The 21608-nt window shown below is 51.6% G+C and overlaps 2 protein-coding genes across 5 annotated transcripts in view; one reads left to right on the forward strand and one right to left on the reverse strand.

The window, feature by feature from the left end:
- The window catches only part of KCNG2 (potassium voltage-gated channel modifier subfamily G member 2), a 61611-nt gene extending 47873 nt beyond the window's left edge, over positions 1–13738 (forward strand). For both annotated transcript variants that reach the window (XM_056333189.1, XM_056333188.1), the window contains one exon: positions 10357–13738. In XM_056333189.1, the coding sequence (XP_056189164.1) occupies positions 10357–11169 (813 nt within the window). In that variant the 3' untranslated portion in view covers positions 11170–13738. The remainder of the gene's footprint in view (positions 1–10356) is intronic.
- A 2386-nt stretch (positions 13739–16124) lies between these two features.
- SLC66A2 (solute carrier family 66 member 2) overlaps positions 16125–21608 on the reverse strand; it is a 65737-nt gene continuing 60253 nt past the window's right edge. For 2 of the 3 annotated variants that reach the window (XM_056331736.1, XM_056331738.1), the window contains one exon: positions 16125–19364. In XM_056331736.1, coding sequence (XP_056187711.1) covers positions 19157–19364 — 208 coding nt within the window. In that variant the 3' untranslated portion in view covers positions 16125–19156. The remainder of the gene's footprint in view (positions 19365–21608) is intronic. The other variant, XR_008820751.1, reaches the window with a different exon arrangement.

A 21608-nucleotide genomic window follows, 5' to 3' on the forward strand; every position in this document is an offset into this window, starting at 1 on the left:
GGCCCCGCTCGGGTCCTGCTGTGTTTTGATTGATGCTGCCACTTAGGGGAGACACCCCCCACCTTTGTCTGTGCAGTCCTGCTGTGTTTATGAGGAGCAGGTGTGCTGTAAGGGCCAAGTGCCATTGCTCAAGTGTTTTCAGCAAGAACTGTGTCTGTCTTGCTTTCCAGCACTAGGATGGAAAATACAAGCTAGGATTATTCTCCAGAAATCGGGAGATTTGCTAATTTGCAAGGTAACTGGGTTTCTTCACGTAAAAACTCAGGATCAAGCATTTGCTTAGGTTTGCAGAGAATGGATTTTTACAAGAAGCATTGTAGTTTCCAAGCCTTGAGGGGTACGATGCCTCTATCAGACCTAGAAAAGAGTGGGCTGAGGAGGAAGATTTCTAGTTCATGTGAAATCAGGGGGAGAGGGGGACATTTGTCAGCAGGGAGGCTTCTGGTGCTTCATTATTCTCTTGTGGGGTTTCTTTCTTTCAATTTCAGTGGATAAGTGGGCCAAAACCAAGCAAAACTTTCTGGAAATCTGAAAATGGAAAATTCCAAGGGATTTTTTTACTCCAAAATGCCAAGAACATCAGTGTTTCTAAAGTGAAGCTGTTCTTCAGAGGACATGGTTGCTTGGTGAAATCCTCATTCTCTTCTCTGTGCGGCTGCCCTGCCCATGGCAGTGACTGCGGCAGCTGAGCCCCGTGCCGTGTGCCCGTGGTGCACCTTGCACCGGCCCAAGCACGGGGGCTGCACGGGGGCCATGGCCACAGCAGCACAGCTGTGCCACATCTGGGCGTTCCCTACGGAGGGGGTCTGCCACAGGGCAGAGCTGCCAGAAGGCAAGCGATAGTGGCCCATGGCACCCTGCCTCGAATGCCGAGGCAGTTGATGAATTTCAAATATAATACCTTGTTCTTGTGGACCCTTGTCTTCTGTAGCCATTTGTCTTCAGGCAATTTCCAAATGAGACCAAGATGTGGTAAAATCACCAAAGCAGACCCCAGGTACAAACCCAGCCTTTTGACTCAGAATTTTTGTTTAAACAAAGGCAGCAAACCTATTCTTGTACGTATAGATTGTAATTATCTAAATATAATGAATAGCCTACTAGTGTCTTGCACGCATGACAGATGTGGACAGCCAGGCAGGGCTCCCAGACCCCCCGAGGCCCAGCTCCAGCAGCATCAAGCACATCGTTTCCTTTGCTGGCTGTACGGTGAGGGCAGGTAGGACTTGGAGGGGTCCTCTGAGGCGAGTGTGGTCGCCTCATCTTAAAAGGGCTCTGGCCTTCCCTGTCCTTGCAGAGGGGTTCTTTTGGAGCCTCATGTGCCTGCTAGAATCCGCATTCCAAAAGCTGCTATAGCTGTTTCTTCTCCTGCCAGCACGGTCCTTTCAGTTAGTGATGGGTTCTCCTTGCGAACAGCTGGTGCAAACTGAGTCTGTCCGGGTCCCTCTCCTTCTCCTCCTACCTCACTGCTGGTTGCCATTGCTGAGCTGATGGCGTTGCCTTTCCCCACCACTCCTGAACAAAATGCCAGGGTGACTTTGCACTGAGGAAGATTCAGGAGTGATCACACGTCCCATTCTGTGGGCTGAACTGCGGATTTTAAACAGGCAGGTCGTAGGTGGCGACAGCAGTGCTCACAGCAGGGCCGGGCAGACCTGCACGAGAACTTCTGACCGTGCCGTTGAACAGTGCTTCTCTTCACCCTTGGTATATTTGTAGACAGCAAACGTGTCTCTTCTCAGCCTTCATTTGGTGATGGTAAAGTAAATGCATTGAAATGTCTATTTTTAAGATAGGTTTCCTGTTCTGCTAGCCATCCAAGTAACCTTGGGTTGCTCTCCAAACTCCTTCCAGTTTGAATCATCCTTGTTGAACGTGGGGGGTTCCTGAACAAATCAAATCCTTCACTTACATACAGGGACCTACCACCAAGCTCCAAATAACAAACGATGGTTGGTTTGCATGCGTGCATTTGGTGAGCAAGAAAGAATTGGTGTCAAAGCTGGTTTCAGAGATGAAGAGCACAGGTTGTGAGACGCTGCCTGTCCTCATTGTAGTGAGGCAGATTACAAACACGAGAAAACCAAAGAAATGCGAAGTGAAGGGAATACTTGCCCATGAGGAGGTCACTAAGGGTGAGCATGGAGCAGAGTCTTAAGAGGTGACCTCAAAGAAACGTTACCCAGGGTGTATTGCCCCTCCCTAAGTTGGAGTGTAGCCCCTCTCCCGGTGCATGGTGTGGTCAGACCGGGAGACAGCAGCTCACTGCTGGATCATACTGGTCCCTCTGGCTGCTCCCAGCTGCAGTCACAGTCTGAGGAGTTTTAAGATGTTCAGTGTCTTTACACACACACACACACACCCACACACACATGCCACCCCCCAGCCTCTCCAGGTGAGTTGCTGTGCTGGTCCTGATAAGCATCTCAAAGTCAGGCAGTTGATGGTGTTCTGCTTCATAGGCACTTATGGTCTGTTTTATTCTTTATATATAGTTTCTTGCTTCTTACAGGTTTTAGGTTTTGGTTGCTTTGCATAAAGTAGAGCCAGATAACATTTGTTTCCCTCTTACAAACGCTGTCGCTTTTGGAGAGGTGTGTGCTAAAAGTAGGTGCAGGTGTGAGAAAAGCTGGTTGAGAAGAAATTAATGAGGGGGCATTTCGTGCATCTGTAGTACTACTTGTGTGCTTTCCATGCTTCCCAGCACCTCTGCTGGGGCAAAGAGAAGCAGGACAGTGGACTGAAGAATTTATCTGCTTGTGGCAGGGACTGTAAGTGAAGGAGGCAGGGGAATGGAGTACAACAACAGTCTGACCTGGTAGATGGTTGATTGAATCTCCCGTGTCTGTGTCTTCTTCCACACACAGATGCATATGCCACACCCATGCAGCCAGAGTACAGCTGGTGAGACATCTACAGCGTTTGCAGGGGAAAAGGTGACAGTTAAACAGGTCTCAAGGCTCAACATTTAAGGCTTAGAAACCCTGGTCCTACCTACAGCATCTAATTCTGGTGGTGCAGTTTGGGGCTGAGGGGGCCCGAAGCAGTGGGCTGCCGGTGGCTTGGGCAGCCCGAGGAATACAGCTGGTTGCCCTGTGGCCACCTGTGCACGCATGCCACCTGCCGCCCCTGCCCCTTGCCCGCCAGCCGCCACCCTGCGTGGGTGAACCCCTTGCGCACGTGGTGGTCTTCTCTTCCCTCCCGCTGACTGCCGGCCACTTCCAGAGCTTTCCATGAATGCAGCAGCCATTTGGCTCTGTGGCTGCATCAGAAGTGCAGTCTGAGGCCCCAGTGCAGGGCGCGTGCAGGTGTTGCTGCCTCCCTAACCCCTTGGGTGCACCACTGCCACCGCACAGCTCAGCCTCCGACCTTACATGCTGATCAGGCTCCGCTGGGGGGTTCAGCGCACCCCAAAGTTACCTCCTAGCAGCTCCCGTATTCAGCTGGCATCTCCCTCGCTCTGCTGGTGTTCCGTGTGGATTTGCAGCTTCACTGGCAGAACGAAAGGGACAGGCTGAGGGGTTCTGAGCGGTGGTGTGGGACTGTGCTGTCTCGGGATCAAAGGGGATCCAGAGAGCTAAGGCTAAAGCAGGTATAGCTCCTGCCCACCTCCTTGCCCTTTCTTGTCAACAAAGCCAGGTTGTACAGGAGCGGTTGCACAGGAGCTACCTTTTCTCCACGATACACCTGCAAGATGTTAGCGGGAGCCCTCCCTGCTGAAGGCGATGCTTGCTCTGTGGCTCTTCTAGCAGCTGAGCTGAAGATGAAGGACGAACTAAGCTCTACCTACAGATCAGAGTGTGTACAGCAAGAAGCAGAGGGCTCTTTCGTGGCCCCTTGGTGACTTTCAGAACAGGAACTGTTCCTTTGAATTCACAGCCAGCCAGCTTTAAGGACAGACTGTGCAGCAGCTGAATCATCTTTGCTGAGGAGCACAAGGAACACTGAGAGCAGGCTGGCTGCGAGTTCAGCCTGACCCTGGCTGCAGTGGCAGATGGGCGCTCGCCAAGCCCATGGGTGGTCTGTGGTGAGGGGAGCGTGGTTCGTGCAAGGGGAGCGTGCCTGTGCCCGAGGGCAGGGAGCGATGCTGCCCTTCCAACAGCAGGTCACGTCGCAGGAGTCACGCAGTCACCCTTACTGTGAAAATTATCTGGATGCTTTCATCAGAAAATCACTTTGCATCAGAAAATTGCTTTCCATCAGAAAGTGCCAGTGTGAGCACAATCATTAGGTTTTGTTGGGGAGGCAGATTTTGGGGAATGTTGCCGTTTTACTGGAATTTTCCTTGGGGCAGGTTCCTTCGTTTCGCAGCAGTGGCTGGGGCAAGGCTGTGCCCCAGCGCCGGGCACCCCAGGCTGGGCAGAGCAGCCGCAGGCTCCCACCAGCCGCTTGGCAGCGGGGGCTGCGCCTCTGCCACTCCAGGCAAGTGCTGCAGGTGCCGAGTGGGAGTGGAGGGTCTGTCCTCTGCATCCCCTGCGAGCTCCATTGGGAGGTGGCTGAGCATCGCGCCCACCCCCACCGCGGTCACCCGTAGCCGCTGGCTGGGAACTGGCCCGCTCTGGGCAGTGCTGTGGCCAGGCTGGGGCAGACCTTGTGCAGCAGCCTCAGGGGCTTTGGGGGTCCCTCCAAGCTGATCGCCGGTGCTGAGACCTCACTTACGTCGGAATTTCAAGTTCCACATTGTTAAAAACCAGAGAACGGTGTGCAGAGAAACACTGGAAATGCATGACCCCAAAGCCTCAAGGAACAAGGGGCAAGTGGAAGAGAACAACATCATTTTAGAAATGTTGCAGTTTTAAAGCTTATGTAAGTATTTTTATATGCAGTGCCTCTCATGTTGGGGGCACGGGGGTCTTAACATGCGCGTTTGCCAGGGAGGGAAATCTTCACTACAGGGGCAAGTGGGCAGCACTGAAACTTCTTCCCCAAAGGTACTGCTGAGCTGCTGAGCTTACCAAAATGTGTGTGCAAAGCACCATGAGAACTGGGGTGGTTAGAGGTGATCTGGCTTTTGACATCTTCTAACGCCAGCAGGGGAGATGGTGTCAAAGCCTGCACAAATCTGAAGGAGAGGCAGAATTTCTTCTCAGGAGATGGGTGGACAAAGGCAGGGTCACAACATCACACAGTGCGCAGGGCAGAGCGTTCCTGAGGCGCAGCACAGGGAGGTACCCACGGAAGGGACCCCACAAGCCCAACCAAAGTGTTCCCGAGAGATGCCTGTGAATTTTAGATGAACCATGCAGAGCAACGAGTGCAGCTGAATTTTAACTCCAGTGACACCAGCTTTCCTTTTTGTAATTTTCCTTTTGGCAATGGAAATGTTTCTCCAGAAGAAAGATACTGTGGTTGGCTTTTTGACAGCAAATTTCTATAGATCCTACTGAAGGAGACTCACTTTAATTTGACTAAACAGAATTCCTTGCTGAGACCTTCCTTTCTTTTCTTGTGCCCTGAGATGACATTAGTACATGTCCCCAAAATCCTGTGCAACTGCAGGTATTTCTCCATACCCAAGTAATTTCTGCACAGGGAAAAAAAAAAATCTACTTGCTGTTTGAAAAAAACCACATGTATGCACATAAACAAACATACACATCTTGTTAAGAACAACTGTTTCCATATTATTTTTTATTATACCACTTCTTTTGTAATCAAAAACCTAAGATATTGCTTCTTTAATGGTACAGTTATATGCATATTAAAAAATAAAGAATGATAGTCTTTTAATACTAGAAAAATGCAAGGAGGGGTGTCCTTTATGATTGCCATTCTTCCTGGTTTTTGTTTAGACCTCTAAAAGACAAAAAGAAATGCAATTGTTATGAAAACTAAAAAAAGGTTTTCCTCGGGCCCAGTTTCATAAAGCTGTATATAAGAATGTAATTGTAAAAATGTATCCATTAGATTACAAGATGGAGAACTAGCTGTTTTGCTTGCAAGAAGTAAAAAGGCAGTATGTATTTGTTCGTGTACATGTTTGTGGCCTGGAGTTAATAAAACTTGATCTTTTTTGAGAACACACAGATTTGCTACAGCTCTGGTTTTGGCAGGATGCTATCCTATTCTGTTAGGACTTGTTTTTCTCATATTCCAATGGCTGATTAATTCTTCATTACTTTTTTCCATTTCTGTGTGTGTTTCTTTCTGCATGTTTTTGTTCTGTTTTCTTGAATGGAGAAGAATCTCAAAACCCTAAGCAGAGTTACACCATCCGGTTGGACTCTAATGCACAGTTAAAAGTTTTAGAAAGAGAAAAATTGCCTTATTTTTTTCTTTTTTTTACATGCTGTACTCAAGGGGAAAAAAGAACAAGGAAAAGCAGCTGCAGCTGAAAAGCAAAGCGCAAAGAGCATGAAACGTGTTTTTTCTCATATTGTTTTTGATTTCATGTGAGGATAATAATAGCTTATACTTAGATGATATTGAAACATGGTCCAGGGGACAGGAAGACCTTTAATTAGCAAGACAAAGGCTTCTGGCAGGTTAATTGATACACAGGGCTGTTTTCTAAAAGCCTGTTCAGACCCTCTTACTCTCAGGACAGCCTTTGGACAGAGCCTGGCTTGTTCAGATTGCAGTAGGTTAATAACAATACTGAGGAAGACGAGCACTTTGCTGAAGATAATTATGCATTAGCTAAAAAAGGGGATTGTTTCATCCCATTAAAATGAACTCTGTGTAGCAGAGCGTCATCGCTCCGCTATACTGACCATAAACATCTCAGCATTCACAGCGCTAGCTGCCAGCTGTGGGTGCTGGGAAGAGTGGCGAAGCGGCAGAGCCCGAGGTCAGCCTCGGCTGGAGCAGGCAGGACCCCCCCTGCACGCGGGGCACGGGGGCCAGGTGGGTGCCACCAGCCCCTGGTGCCCAGCCCAGCGGCTCCTGCGCTGGTGGGCTTGGTGTTGTGCTGCAGGAGGATCAGAGACATAAATAGCAAAGCTGTGGGTTTGTGAACCTACACAGGATAAACATGTCAGCGTGTGGGAGGGCAGAGAGTCTTCTGAAAATCATCTCCACTGGTAGTCTGTTAATGAGGAGCAATTTTCACTCTGCTTTGCTCCCACACCGAAGCTCATGCACAGAAGGACTTTGGAGAGTTGCCTTTCCTTATGCACCAAACAGCGCCGGGGGAATCAGGTGCTGAATTAGCTACTAAATGCCTTCATGTCTTTGTAGCTCTGCTCCAGCGCTAAATTCTCCATAGGCTTCACTGACTTTCTTAAAGTTCTAGTGGCATGAAAATGATACACGTGCACGTCAGAATCCAGAATGCTTCCCTCCAGCTAGGTCTCCTAAGGCAGCCTACAGCTCAGTGTCCATCCGTGGTGGTCCAAGCCGTGATGGACCTTTCAAAGGAAGCAAATGTGCACATCGGGGTTTTTTCCTTCTTGCCACTGCTGCCACTTGGCTCAAGCCACAGCCATTCCTCTATGGGCCATCGTCCTTCTCAGCCTGACCCTTTCGTCCGTGTGCAAGGACAGCACCAGGAGCTGCAAATCACCTGCAACCACTGCCCTGAGGCACGAGATCAAGATATCCTGCTGTGAGATTCCCAGGCAGGGGGCTCTGGGATGGTATCAGTCTGACGGCTGGTTTTTTGGTAATAAGGTGAGAAGTCACAGTGGCACCAGCCGTGTCCCTCCACTGGCCCTGTGGCCTTTGGCTCTGGCCCCCAATTGAAAGTGGAATAAAAAAATAAATATCTGTAAATACAAGGCGCTACAACCTTTCATTGTGTTAATACAAGGACCACAGATGCCGGCTCTGAGGATTTTCACGTTCTGTTTTCCTACTGACATCTCCTTAGTCATTGTCTTAGTGTCTTTTAACCGTGGGGTGGGGAAGGTGCCTTGGCCTTTTGGTTATCGTAGTGCAGTAACTCGAGGCTTTGTGCTCGGTGTGATGCTGCTGCTGTGGCTGCTGGCAGTGCAGCAGCCCTTGAAACGTGTGTCCATGTGTCCAGTGTCGCGTTGAGCCTGACGAGCGGGCGGAGCGGGCGGGGGTACAGCCCTCCCGCCGAGCCACCAGGGTCGGGAAGGACCCCCGTGCTTTCCAAACTCCCTGGCGGGAGGAGTATGGGTGCAGCTAGATCCAGTCCTGGTCCCAGACCTGGTCAGTGTTTTAGATCTGAGGGTTTCTATGTCCAACCGCGCATCAGAGCGAATGTTTTCCTGCCAGAGCCCCATTTAAGGACTTTCACTGAAACAGTTTCACAAAACTGAATAGAAAATAGATGCTTTATTGAGGCAACAGATATAGCAAGTTCAGAATTGCCACTGCAATATAGTCTTTATATATAAAGTCTTACTATATAAAATAATAGTCTTACTGTAAAAAATCAAGCTCAAGTTAAGTGTACAGTGCTTTTGTTAGTAATATTGTCCCAGGTAACATCCAACATAGTTGGAGGCACAAACCTTACCGAAGAGGCATCGTTGCTTGGAGAGGAGAGAGGTCCAGGACCGTCAGCCTGTCCCATAGGGAGAGTTCTCATCCTCGAATCAAAAAAAAGATTCTAACGTGCCAGGTTTTATACTTAGGGCACAGTGGGGCTACGTCACTTGCTGTGTGCGGCTTGGCCCCGAACGAGGTGTTGGCTCGGGAGGGCCAGCGCGGAGCAGGGGGGCTGCGGCGCAGGCACAGGCACGGTTGCAGATGTGGGGATCTGCCTGCCTTCACCACAGCCACACAGGCTGGGACGCCCCCCCTCACCCCGGGCATCGCTCACTTGGCTTGCCTGTTAGACCACATCCCTTACCAGCCGTACAGGCTCGTCATGCTGCTCACATCGTCCCAGATCCACTCTGGGCTGGACCCAGTGGTTGGCTCTCGGGTGAGGATGGGGCAAGCCCAGCCACCCCGGCGGCCTGGGGGACGCTGTAGGGAGCCCACAGGGCAGACATCTCCCCCCTCCTCTGCTGTTTGCTGTCACTGCAGGGAAAACCTGGGCACGGGCGCTTGGGGAGGGGTGAAGTTAGGATGCGGTGCTGTGCAGTTAAGTTTTCCTCATCTCCGCCTAGCAAAAGGCACCTGCACCGAGCGTGTGGGCAGAGCTGTGTATAGATGTGCGAGGTTCTCAGATTCCCCAGTGGTGAAAGGGCAGACAGCTTGGCACAGCCTCGCCGCGTCTGAGTGATATTTTATTGCTGTAATTTAGCATAGGCGAGCAAAATGAGGTTTTACATTGGTACCTTTTGGAATCAGTGGGAGTCTCACACCCCACTCGTACGGATGGACTCCTACGTCCATACAAGAGTTTTCATGAATTGTTCAAACTGGCTCCCCAAATAAACATACACTTAAATATACACATGCCTTCTGCTCAGAGACCCCAGAGCATTAACACTTCTACATGAGCATTCAGAGGAAACAGCACTAGCACTATAATTGTCCACATCAAAATCTGTTTATTTAGGGAAGCTGATGATTATTCAGCTGGAGCTCCTAACAGTGATGTAGCGGAGAATTGCCATAGTATTTGTGCTGTTAAATTAACAGCCAAGGAGCAGCCGTCGCCACTGTTACTGTGTGTTGCCGTTCCGATGCGCCGGGGCTGGCTTGTTTGCAGGCAGCGTAAAAGGAAAGAGCGAGCCAGGGTTCTCTCCCTTCGTTGTCCAGCGAGTGAGCCTGCAGGGAAGAGCACCTCTGCCAGTGTCTCAGAAAGCCTGGGGAGGGCATTGGGGTCATTAGTTCTTACAGGTGAGGTAATTAAAAATCCTTATCGCTCCAGGCCCTCCCTCTATTCTTGTGGTACTGATTTCTTTTAGAAATACCCACATTTATCGATATACTCTGTATAAGCTTTTGGCTATAGGGCTAGTGCGTCAATAAATGTTCTCTGGAACATAAAAAGTATTCTGTGTTCTGTGGATAACAGATTATAGATGACTCTGAGCACGTAACATAAAATGCTGCAGGTGTTTATGAGCCATTTATAAGCAATTCCTGATTGATCAGGAAGGGAGGGAAGGATCACTCATTTATTAAAAATCCATGTATCCTGCACTGATCCTCCCTAAAGGGTGTTACAGGCTCGGTTAGAACCGAGGTGTGAGCGCCGGGCGCCTCAACAGGCTGGCGGGCAGCTGATACCACCGCACTGCATGCCGGCAGCCCTGGGGTACTCCTGCGGGTCCGTCGCCTGTCCTGCAGCAAACACGTCACTGGTAGCTCTGGTTTAGTTACGTGCCCCAGCTGCTCGTGGCAGCCCTGGTTTCACTTTGGTACCTCGTAACGCATGGCAGTTTCACGTGGGGCTTTCCTGTAAGAACCCCGACTCTCTGTTTCTTTGGTTCGCTCTCTGGCTAAATCTTTTTCTTCCCCCTTTCTGTGTTTCCCTCTCCTCCTCCCCAGGGCGAGTGCTCGCGGAAGTGCTATGACATCTTTGTGCTGGAAACGGTGTGCGTGGCGTGGTTTTCCTTTGAGTTCCTGCTGCGATCCATCCAGGCAGAGGACAAGTGCGCTTTCCTGAAAACCCCGCTCAACATCATCGACATCCTGGCCATCCTGCCTTTCTATGTCTCTCTCATTGTGGATATGGTCTCCACGAAAAACAGCAGCAAGCCCGGCGGGGGAGCTGGGAACAAGTACCTGGAGCGAGTGGGGCTGGTGCTGCGGTTCCTGCGGGCTCTGCGCATTCTGTATGTGATGAGGCTGGCGCGGCACTCGCTGGGGCTGCAGACGCTGGGGCTCACCGTGCGCCGGTGCACCAGGGAGTTCGGGCTTCTCCTGCTCTTCCTGTGCGTTGCCATGGCCCTCTTCTCCCCGCTGGTGTACTTGGCTGAGAGCGAACTGGGAGCCAAGCAAGAATTCACAAGCGTCCCCACCAGTTACTGGTGGGCTGTGATCTCCATGACAACTGTTGGCTACGGGGACATGGTGCCTCGTAGCATCCCTGGACAGGTGGTGGCCCTAAGCAGTATCCTGAGCGGGATTTTGCTGATGGCTTTCCCGGTCACATCCATCTTTCATACCTTTTCCCGCTCCTACAGCGAGCTGAAGGAGCAGCAGCAGCGAGCAGCAAGCAGGCAGCTGCGCCAGCTGGAAGAGAGCACCGAGCTCCCGGGCGGTGGTGGTGCGCAGGGGCTCGGTGCCACATCCCCACCAGGTGCTGCTGGGCAGGGGGGTCAGCCTGTGGCTGAGCAGGGGGCTGAGAGAAGCTGGTGACTGAGGAGCTGAAGAGGCGCGTTGGCAGCACAAGAAGCGGTGGACGAGGCAGGGCCGGTTCTGCAAGGGGGACCTCCGGGACTGCATCAGTGCAGGGAGGCACACGCAATGTGGTCTCTAAGGACCAACCTCTGATCTGAAGGACCCTCTGCAGAGTGCCCCTGGAAATACTGAGCGCTGCACCACTCCCTTGCTTCTTGTAGGGCTTTTCTTTTCTATTGGACAAGTATTTTTTGCAAGCCCCAAGGAGCAGCCATTGAATGTAGCCTGCCTGGAGAGCGGGGGACGTGCCGGCTGCGTGGGGTGCGTTGGGTGCCCCCTCCTCGCGGCTCGCGACACCCCTGTGCCAGGCCCAGCCAGGGGCTCCCCGGCCACGACACCCCACGCCAGGGCGTGGGTTCGGGCAGCCCCACCGAGGAGCGCAAACCTCAGACAAGCCGAGGGCAAGGGCGGGAGGGCAGAGCATCCCTTCAGCTTTGCTGGGGCCGGGGTCTGCCTGTAGCGCAGCCCGGGCGGCGCAGCGCAGCTGCCGGCTCTGGCTCCTGCTGGCACCGTATGCATCAGTTAGTAAATACGCGTATTTACCGCCCTAAGCTTTGTGTCTTAGCCCCATGTCAGAAATATACAGACAATCTTCCTGGCTATGGTACTGAATGTTAACTTGTTTTTTTTTCCTTTGCTAACAGTTGAATATAACAAATGTCTTTACAAGTCATGCCATTTCTCCTTCTGTTACCTATTTCCATCTCTCATGTATGAAAAAAAAAAAAAAAAAAGTGTTTAACAGACAACTAAACCTGTATGCTCACAGCCCGGGAAGGGGAGGGTGGCGTTAAACCAGCAGCAGCAGCTCCCGGCTCTGCAGCCCCTTCCCCAGCGGCTGCGCTGGCTGCGCCCGTGTGCGAGCGGGGCGATGCCCGTCAGCACCGTCGCAGGCTCTGGCCCCTGCTGCAGCGTGGCGCCGTGCTCCACCTGACCGGTAGTCCTTTTTTCTTTTTCCTGCTAAGAAAAAGACAATCTTGTAATCTAAAACCTACAATTATTGTTCTGCCTCTTCTTCCTAATTCTCAAAAGACTTAATTTAAGGGGAAGGTAAATCCTATGGTGGAATCTGCATCTTTGTTAACCGGTGGGACGCCAGGAGTGCCAGCCCCTTCCCTGGCAGAGCTGTGCCGCTGGTCCAGGCTGGCATGCTTGGGGTCCGTCAGCGCGCTTGCAGGTGGGATCCCATCAGGGGATGGAGGGAAGTGGAACATAACCGCCTCTGGTCCCCATGCCCCCTTTGGCAGTGAAGCCAGGCAGTGTCACCCTCCATATTCTCCTGCCGGGAAGGGAACACAAGCTGACGTACTGAGGATGGGGTTTGTCTGGTTTGGGTTTTTTTGCCTCAGCATCTGTTGTTAACACCAAGCCTACATTAGCAAACTCCCATGTTAAGCCGTTCCTTACAGGAATGGAGCAAGGGAAAATAAAAGGTTACACTATTTTAATAAAACCAAGCAGCTTTGTTGCTGAATGCTCACAGCTGGTGATGTGGGGGTGCGGGAGGGAGGCAGGGTGCCACGGTGCTGATGGGAAGCCGTGCATGTGGGGGCTGCAGCCAGAGCCCCACGCCATGGGGCTCTCTGCCCCACAGCAGCATCGCTACAGCACCGCCGCCCCACAGCTCAGAGCAGCAGGTGCGTTACACAAACAGCCCGCAGGCGAGTGCCGCGAGAGATGGAAGCAGCAAACCTGCCCCCGACCCTGGGTCCCCAGACCCCCAGCCGCATGGAACTGAACGCAGCCGCGCTCGCCCAGGTGCTGCTGGCCGGTCATAGCCCCACCAGCGGGACGGCAGCCCTTGTGCCGGGCCGGGGGGGCGAGGGCTGGGGGCTGGTGCCTGGGCTGACTCAGGCTGCTGGCAGAGCGGTACCAGCACTGGGCTGCTGTGAGTCATGAGAGATTTTCATTTTATTGGTTTTATTTAAACGTGGTTTCTTGCATTAAGGCTTATTAAGATTTGGCTTCAGGGGTACAGCTTTGCAGCCAGCCAAACGTAAATCAGCAGCGAGCGGTGGGGGGAGGGCAAAGTGTGGCATGGTGCCGGGGGGGCAGAAGGGCATTTATGGTGGTGGTTGGGTGCTCGGTCTGCAGGTGGGACCCAACATGCACCAGGGGAGCCCGTAAGTTCACCTTCCGGGTACCTTGGTTCTTGTGCACCAGGTGCTGGCTGATGCTCTGCCGCAGGTGTGAATGCAGGAACCACGGCTAGCGTGCACGGAGGGGGCAGAATACATCTCCTCCAGCAGCAAGGCCCATGAATGACCAGCGGCATGAAGTTTACTGTTAGAAGAACCATGCTGGAGCAGAATGAAGAGTTTGACGCTCGTGGTGCTAACAAACAGCCATGAATGAATGCTGCCTTTGGCCCCGCAGCACGGAACAAACCAGCACCAGGACAGCTAACTGCAGCTCAGCAGCTGTTTGGAAAACAGACTGATGACACACACCATGTTATTGCTCTGCTCCTTGAAGCTGCTATTGTCCTGCAATAGTGAGTTCTTTATATTTTTCAAAAGGCACATAATTAATTCCAACACACACGGAGTTTTAATAAAGTGACAAAACCTCCTCATTATGTCTGTTAGTCAAGGCCTGGCTTTTAATAAAGTTTCATTTTATCTGTTGAGACGACAGATGAGGAAACAAATATAAACCAGGAACTTTTTAAACAAATTATTTTCGGAAGCTGTATGAAGTTGCAGTGCACACATTGCCAGGCATGAGCAATCCCCAGAGGAAAGCGAGTCGCCGGCGCAGCTGTTGTTACGGGTGATGCTTGTTGCTTTGGATCAGCCGCTGGAGAAGTGTTGCGTTTGTTGTGTGTGGTGGTGGTTGGGGTTTTTTTTTCTTTGACACAGCACACACATGATTTAAGGCCATTTATCTCTAACGATAATAAATGCCACACTGCTGCCTGCACACATGCCGGTGCCAGCAGGCAGTTACACACATTTCTTTGAAATGCAGTCTGGTGCTTCATGTTTGCAGCACACTGCTTTTGCCCCAAGGAAAAAACAATTCCTCTCTCCAATGGGACAGACTCACAGCAATGTGAGCAAAGCCGCCTGCTCTAGACGGCCATCTCGGTGGCAGCATGCGGGGGCCTGGGCGGACAAATTCTGGCAGCTGGCAACAGTCATAATCTGAAAACTGTAACCACATTTGAGAGCTAAGGGTGCGGTAACTGGTAAAGGGGAGGGAATGGCACAAAAGCCAGACACAGTTCCTCCTGCTCGTGCAGCACATGCAGAGCCATCACCTTCCGCCTCACAGCAACCCCAGTTAAGGAAATGCAGTCATCGTAAAATCTGTGATGGGGTATCACCGCCTGAGCAGCAGCGTGGGCAGAGGCTGCTGCCTGGCGCCAATGGGCTCAATCAGGCACGGTCTGCAGCAGCCTCACAGGTGCTTCACGAGGCGAAGCATCCTTGGCTCTTGCAGGGCCTGGCACCCGCAAGCTACAGCCTGAGAAGAGCATGCAGCCTTGGGGTGGAAGAGGAGAGAGATGGATGGAGGGTCTCTGGGGTAGAGAAATCCAGCACGGTTCTGCTGGCCCACCTGAGGCTGAGCAAAGCCCTTCGGTCTCCCAGCACAGCTCAGCCAGCACCAGCCAGCTCCATGCAAAGGGCGATGCAGAAGGGGCAGGATGGGGGTCTGAGGTCCAAAGTCTGCATTTGCCGTTGGGGTGTTTCCAGACGCTGCTGTCCGCGTGGGACCCGGCCACATTACAGGGCTGTTGGCAGCAGACCTGCCCCACCGCAGGGCATGCCTCACGTTTGGTTAGAGTCCCCGTCGTATTTACTGCTGCTGGCACAGGCACCCAGGCAGCGTGTTTATTACTTACACGTTAACATGTTCTTTCGGTTGCAGAAAGCCACCAGCAAAGCCACAGCTATCAGTCAGGTCCCCGCAACCTTCCTGGCATTCGAGCCGGTGTTAAGGATCACCACCAAATTTAACAAACAGCATCTGTGGCCCAACTTTTGCTCTACTACCCAGTGCTGAATCAGAACTTTGCCTTTCATCTTGAAACATTATTTGCAACGACATACGTGGTACAGGCACCCTAACACCCAGCCATGGGACCCTGTGCCCGCGGAGCCGCCTGCCCAGCGCGGCTGAGGGAGGCCCTGCCCGCACCCAGGGCCAGCGCTGCCCCGGCCAGCGGCACACGGGCCCTGCGGCAGCACCCAGAGCTGCTGCCGGCGCGCCCACGTCCGGAAGGGGCTCCCCGTTTTTTCATTTAGGGCCAGTCCTACCGTTAGTTTCCCCTCAGTGAAGGCCAGAGCAGCGGCCGGTAACACCAGTACAATTTGGTGCAGCCCCTGTGGGTAATGAGCAGGCTCGGCTGCTGCAGGAACCGCTGGGGCCACTGCCCCCCGTGCTCTCCATTGCCCACAGGTTCTGAGAGCAGGCAGGTTTTGCTCCCCACCCTCATCTTCTTCCTCCTTTACCTGCAATTCATTGACTTACCTACCTTTGCCCTTCCAGGTCTTGGTTCTCCTTCCTTGCCTCCCCCACAGGAGCCCCTCCCTTCAGCCCCTCATTTGAGCAAGGTCAGTCTCCCCCACGTCTCTCCCCTGCGCCCGCAGCCCTCTCCTCACCGACTCCCCTTCCCCAGTTTCCACAGCCATGGCACGCAGCAGCAGCAGCCCGGCAGGGCCCAGGAGCCATGCTGGCCGCAGGGCTGCTCCGACCCCTCCTCGCTTCTCCCATGTCCTGGGTCACAGGGAAAGGCTCCTCCTGGCACCGTGGCTGGCCATGAGATGACACACTCGGTTTCCCCATTTTCTGTGCAGAAGCTGCAGAGCATGTCCCTCAGCTGTGTCCAGTCTTTGACCTCATTATGCAGTTTGCATGATACAGGGTTTTTTTTAAAGCTACACAATAATAATAATAAAACTACATCATAATAATACATAGTAATTTGTTTTCACTGTGAGCATCACAAGCATGGAAGAGTTAAATGGTCATGAAGGTAAGTTTACCCCAGGATGGATGCAAAAGCAGGGGACAGAAATCCGGAATCCTGCATCACAACCTTAGGACATTATCCCCCCATCAGGAGCAAAAAGCATGCTAATTATTCCTATAGACAGTGCTCCAGACAAGGTGAGTTACAGTACGAGTTAAGCAGCTCGCAACTCTTATCATCTGAACAAAAGCCACACTACAATTTATATATAATAGGTAATTTTTATTTAAAAAAACATTGCAACTGACAGAGAAAATAAACTCCATGAAATGTGCCATACATTCAAAGACATGTATTTAAAGTAATTGATTTCTTATTCTCTGAGGTGATCATTGATACAGATACTTAAATGAAAGAACAAAACCAAAGTTCCGTAATATTCTGCTCCTAAAGTATCTTCCAAGATGAAGTTCAAGAGTTCCTGGCCAAGAGCCCTACCTTGCTAAATGCCACATACAGAAGATGACCTGGACATGGTTTCACTGGCTTCTCTTCCAGCATTTGCAGCTCTGGTGTGAGACTGGTCTGCAGAGCTCACTGGTTTGGGTACTGGTGACAGACTCGGGAATCTGCCCAGGGAAGAGTCCCAAAAGGAAAAAACAACAGTTGTTTTATCCTCAGTAATACCTGTAGTTCAAAGCCAAAGAGGTGGCCAAAGCTGCGCACTCCCCGGTGAAGCTGTAACATACAGAAGTATATTTCTTAAGAGCCATTTATTTATTATATCCCCGTTTCATAGAATATTAGAAAAAGACCACCATATACAAAAATCTAATCATTACAAGTTAAAAAAACCCCTTCAGACCATTAAAACACACAAGAAGGTCTTTGTTTGCATACAGTAGAAATACAATCCTCATTAAAGCATCATACTGGAGAAGCCAGTTGTTAAGTAAGTTTTCAATTAAAAAAGACAAAAGCCCAGATGCTCCTGTAACACAGCCAGGACACTGGAGAAAAGAGAGGAACAAAACATTCATAGTCTGCCACGCCAGGTACATAGTCTTCGTAAGGTCACTTCAGGCCTGAAAGAACTGAACATACTCTGTTCAGTATGGACCAGAGGGACAGCAGGGACCTCCTGAGGACGCCCCTCCCTCCACCCCCTGCACTGCCCCCGCCAAAGGGCTTGGCCACAGGGCAGGACTTCTGCCTGCGTTTGGGGCTGCCCCTGCCACCACCATGTCCTCCAGAACCAAGTGGCACGTGCAGTGGGAGCCCCGATGTCAGCCCGGGGCTACCTGGGGAGTCAGGAGGGCACAGGGACAGGGACAGCCCGCTCTTCCCCATCACGTGAGAGACATCCCCAGCCCAGCATCACACAACCACTGCTGCAGCCTTGCTGACGCCTCCCCTCCAGAGTACACTTTGCCACCAACGAGGACAGTCCAGACTCAAATTACGGGGTTCCCAAATAAAACCAGGCAGGGGAAGCACCTAACTTACACACTAAAGTTACTAAACCTCAGACTTGCTGCCATCAGTACAAAAACATAAGCTCTTGGGCTAATCCTGCAGAAAAAAGCGATTCTTGAAAACCTGTGACAGCTCTGACACCTTGCCGTGCTCAGCAGGACTCGCCTGGCAGCAGGGAGGGAGCCTCCCAAAGCAGCGAGGACCTGCGGGTCCCCACCACCTGCGGCCGCCAGCCGCATGCCGTTCTCCAAAAGGGCACGGTGACCTACACTGGCAAACAGCCACTATAGACAACATCTGTGTTTATAAATAAACTCTCTGCTCTTGCAGCTTTCCCAGTCTAAGTACAGGCTGCTGATTATTCTAAGGGCCTAGAAGATCTTAAGCAACAGAAAAAAGAAAAATGTGGTCTCCCTTCCTTGTCGAGTCAGTACGAGAAATACCCCAATGGTTCTTGTTTGGCATTAAATAACATGAAGATGAATCTCAGCCTCAGCAAACGGAGCTGTCAGATGCTAGTCCTGCTCCACAGGATACGGCTTTTTCTCTGGCTCAAGCTTTTTCACTTCCCCTTCTGAGGCAATGGAAGCGGAGTGGCGTTTACCTTTGTGGCTCAATTGCCATCTAGAAATAACTTGCCTGGCGATACAGGCAACATGCATCTGCTGGCCCTTGTTTGTGAAAGACTCCTGCAGCCCAGCTCCGCGCTGCGCACAGCTGGAGGAGCAGAGCTGCCCTGGGCGCGGGGCGGGCTGCTCAAACAAAACCCATCGCTTCACAGCACGACTACCAAAGTTACCTGCAGTCTCCTGTTAGCTCCTCCTTTGGCTGAGCCCTTGACCAGCTGTGCCTGCTCTAAGCACGGCTCCAGCACCGTGCATGCTCAGACCACCTTCATCACCTCATGTCGAGCGCTGATCCACTGCGGGGTGAACACCTGCCATTCACTCCTTAGTGCACCGATGCTTTACGCTGCACCTGGCGGGTTCATTTCTGGCTGCTCACCTCTTCGCGGGGCCTCCCGCCCTCACCTTCTCTGCTCAGCAGACACCCTTCTTCAAGGCAAGAGAAAGCTCCTGCACTTGCTCTTCAATGCTTCTTCCTACATCACGGAGATACTGAATGCTAGCATATGCCACGGACCTCCTGCTAATATACAGACTTTATATTATATAAATAGGTAAAAGTTTCAAACAAAATATCCTATTATTTTTGTGGTGTAACATTTTTAAATAGCATTAAAAACACAAACCATCCAGCCCTTGTGATTAAATATACAAACATTCGTGAATGTATAAGGCTCATAGGTACATATGCAAAAATAAAGTGCCCCTCCCCCACCAAGAAACAGTTCTGTACAGCGAAGTCTGAAAACAGAGAGAGCAAGTTATTTAAAATAAAACCTCCCGAGGTGGAAGTGCAGCCAGATTTTCAATCCTTGTTCTCATTTCTGCTTTCACCTTGGCAACACAGGAGTATTTACAGTGGAAGAGGAGCCGCCGTGGCTGGCTCTGCAGCGCCGCCGGCCTGCAGCCTGTCCTGCCAAGCCCCTCACAGGGCCTTGGTGCTGGCTGGGTGTGCAGTGTGGGACGCGGGCTTCTGAGGGTACTGGCTGTACAGGTAAACCTGCAGGAGGATAGTGATGTCCACAAAAACCTGCAGGAGTCCGCAGATGGAGAACTGGAAGGGGGCCTGATTCAAGATGAAGTACACAGTCTTGAATGTGTCCCCGCTGGTCCACATCAGCACCATCTTGACACTGAAAGACAGAAAAGAGGGTAAGAGTATTTACCGAGAAGAACTTGGCTGGTGATTAGACCTGCCACGCCAGAGGATCCTCCCCCCCCCCAGGGTTATACCCAGCAGTGGGCTGGGACTCCCCTCCCCCTACCAAGGGCAGACAGCCTGCCGAGCAGGAGTGCCGTACTTGGGAGGATCAGATTCTCCACCCCACCAACTGCAGCACTCTTATCTCAGCAATTACAGCTCCAAACGCCTGTGGCTATGAAGGTACACAACATTTTAAGACCTCCAGCCAGGACAGGACTCGGCGGTGCTCTGTAAACAGAACTGCCGCATGCTGACAGCACTGCCCACGAACCACAGCAACACAGCCCACCGAGAGCCACGGCAGCCGCCTGTGCAGGCCGTTTTGTGCTCACACAAGGTGAACTGACAAATGGACTGCACCCTCATGCACACCCGCCTTGTTAGCATCTGCTGAAACAAACGCTTCTGATACCAGAAATCACCACAGAAAACACAAAACCAAAAAACCAGGTTGTCCAGTACCACAGGGAGAGGGGAAACAACATGCCTGCAGCTGTTACTGGAAGGACAAACATCACTAGGGATTTTTATCAAGGACACAGATCAAGAGCAATGCTCAGGCTTCCTTTTAATAGCCATCCTTGCTTTCATCTCGATGTACTGCTGAGCCATCCCCTGTTCTTGCAGTCCAGCTCCTGCTCCCCCCCACCAGGAGGAACTCTGGGGAACAGTAGCAAATTCTTCACACAGATCAATTTTTTTTTCAGTGCTTTCAACAAAATGTGAACAACAAGATCCTGAAGGCTGTTTCCCAGCTTTGTACACTTTAACAGGAGAGCTTTTTAAGCAGCTGGATAAACCATAGTGGACAAAAGCTTTGTAGTTCACAGTATGAGCATTGCGCATGATTTGTCATAATTATAAGCAATTACATTTTGCCAGCACTGACTCCAATTCATCAAATGCAGTCAGGCCCATGCAGCGGGGTAGGACTTAATGTTCATTTCTCCAACATCGGGCAGGGAGCTAGCACAATTTGTATTTTGGACGCAAGTACACAACGCTGTCATAAGCCAAATGCCGCAGAACCCACTCTCCCCCTGTATGGGAAGGGCGGCCAAGAGCACCAGCTCGTACCGCCCCGCCACACACGGAGGCACGAGGAGCCCCTCGGACAGCCGGGAGCGTGGCACGGGTCTGCAGTCCTGGGGAGCTTCCACTGAGGGGGTCTGCGTGGAAGTGCAGGCAAGGAGATGGGGTGGAGCGAGCAGTCATTCCCACCCAAGGTCATTCTAAAACTGTAAATAAATCATCAGAGAAGGAAAACGACTGCTGAGCCCAGTGTGATTTGCGCTCAGTACACACAGCCTGCACCACCTGCCTTGTGTGCATTCCCAGCCACACCGACTCACCTCACATCACATGTAAGGGAGGTTTACAGACACAGGTGATGGCGGGGATTGTTTGGGATTTTAATCAGGAAGGGCAATAAACTCTGAAGGTAATAAAACTGGCACCTTGCTTGCAGGCAGCCAACATTCCCCATCCTCTGATTTTAAGCTTATCAGTGTGTGCTGAGCAACTGATCACAATTCAGTTGTGAATCTGTCCTGCGTGGTGGGGGACCCTCACTAAAAGCACATGCTAAACCTGCCAGGTCAAACTAACTGCTGTTGACAGAAAGGCAATTCACAGACACCACAAAATATTGGAACAGTAATTTTACATGCGAAGCATATTTGTCACATATTCCCCATGGAGAAAGCTACCTGGGTTTTAAAAGTGACCCCACAGAGCAGTGCAGATGTGGAGGAGAAGGTACAGGCTGTCAGAAGATGTACAGCCTACAAAAGAGTTTACTCCCACAAAGGAAGAATCATCACTGGGGGAAGCCGTACGGACACGTGCAGCTCAGCAGCAGCACAGGATCAAGCACTAGAAGCACACCTCTCCATGTGTCACCTGCTGTGCAGAGTTTGCCAAAGCAATTCTGGGTTTAGCTAGGAAGCTGCCTGTGAACTCAACAGCCTGCAACACTGACTACGTGTTGGTGCACCCTCCCGTAGCCTTTGTGTGTTCCAGAGCCCTGCTCTTCAGGTCGTACACCAGGCACTCGAGGAAAGCAGCATCACACCTGGAGTTCTCACTGGGACATGGCAGAAAAACCTCAACTTGTCCTTTGCAAAAATGATTTTAAAGAACCTAATGAACAGCTGAAAGAGCTAACACCACT

The sequence above is a fragment of the Falco biarmicus genome, chromosome 3 (assembly GCF_023638135.1).
Source record: "Falco biarmicus isolate bFalBia1 chromosome 3, bFalBia1.pri, whole genome shotgun sequence".
NCBI lineage: Eukaryota > Metazoa > Chordata > Aves > Falconiformes > Falconidae > Falco > Falco biarmicus.